General features: G+C 40.5%; 1 protein-coding gene across 1 annotated transcript; it reads right to left on the bottom strand.

Moving 5' to 3' along the window:
* Positions 1–457: 457 nt before the first annotated feature.
* Positions 458–931, bottom strand: K441DRAFT_672289 (uncharacterized protein). The gene has a single exon (XM_067650533.1). The coding sequence runs from the start codon at positions 882–884 to the stop codon at positions 570–572; it is 315 nt and encodes a 104-aa protein (XP_067496008.1). The 5' UTR covers positions 885–931; the 3' UTR covers positions 458–569.
* Positions 932–1,236: the final 305 nt, after the last annotated feature.

The raw sequence follows: 1,236 nt of genomic DNA, 5'->3' as shown, positions 1-1,236 counted from the left end.
CAGGAGGATGACCCTGAAGAGAACTGTTCCGAATGTAAAGGAGAGACGCCTCCAGAGACACCGTAGTATTACGGTACTAGCAGAAAACGGCAGATTTACGGTAAAGAACGGTAGAATATAGCAGGCAGTTATAATTACGTAGCTAGAAGATTATATAAAATCCTACTTTAAGTAGCGCTACTATTCTTCTCCTTGTAAAGGCTTAGGTAATAAGGACTAAGTCTATTGGTAGCCTATATACAAAGATTCTAAGCTAAGGAGAAAATATACGTCTACTCTGCCGTACTCGTGCCCCAATTAACTAAGTCGCTAATACATAGGATATTTCGACTAGTCTATAGAGGTATTTCTAGAAATAAAGTGTTAATATAATTAACGTAGTTTACGAGTAAGTTCTTACACTATAATTTGATTTCTTTCTCTTATTTCAGCTATAGTTTGCTGCTCTCGCTCAGATCCTCCCCAACGGTACATAGTACAGTAAGATCTAGCCTGTAGAATCAACTTTGGCTTAGCAGTAAAGATCCTATATATATTAATAAATAAGCTAGTAAGAGTAATTTAATATTTTACCATTTACTATTATTTCGGCTTACATAGTAGACTAGATGCGGTAGTTGAAGCAGCTCTTCCTTCTGTAGTGTGCCTGTAATATTGAGATCGTAGATAAAATATCTACGTATCGGCTGATCGGAATCGAAATCACAGGGGATATGCACGTGGTCATAGCTTGAGCCTCGATATGATATATCAAGATTTCGTCCAAGAAACTCCTGACAAAATAAATCTCCGAGCAAGCGGAAGCGTCCTTGAGGATTACCAGGTATATCTGTAACACAGGCTTTAATAATAATACGAGTTTGACCGGTAGTAATGTCGTCCATAGATCGTAGTAGGGGTAGAGATGCAATGTATAGGTAAGCAGGTAGGCTAGAAATTATTGCAGCAGAGAATTAAGGAGACAGTGGTCGTTAGGATAATACTAACATGGCCTGTGCTCCGGCTAACCCCGCAGCTTAATAATACAAAACCCCAAGTGACCGGGGTTACCTCAGTAAGCTTAAGCTAAGGAATTAATACCCTATTTGTTTGGCGGATAATTGAATATCCGCTACGCGGATGGGCTTGATTTGATTGGAGGGAGGGTATCAAGGCTCTCGCAGAGGCTTCAAAAACGTCGATTGGCGGTGCTTCCGACGATCTACCGACGTTAAGTGGGCTAAGTTGCCAGCTGGC

The sequence above is a fragment of the Cenococcum geophilum genome, assembly GCF_001692895.1.
Source record: "Cenococcum geophilum 1.58 unplaced genomic scaffold K441scaffold_165, whole genome shotgun sequence".
Lineage (NCBI taxonomy): Eukaryota > Fungi > Ascomycota > Dothideomycetes > Gloniales > Gloniaceae > Cenococcum > Cenococcum geophilum.
Note: the sequence above shows the minus strand (reverse complement) of the source record. Positions and strands in the feature narration are given on the sequence as shown.

Excerpts from the sequence above, each read along its gene's own strand:
- K441DRAFT_672289 (XM_067650533.1), bottom strand. The coding sequence starts at position 884 with ATGGACGACATTACTACCGGTCAAACTCGTATTATTATTAAAGCCTGT.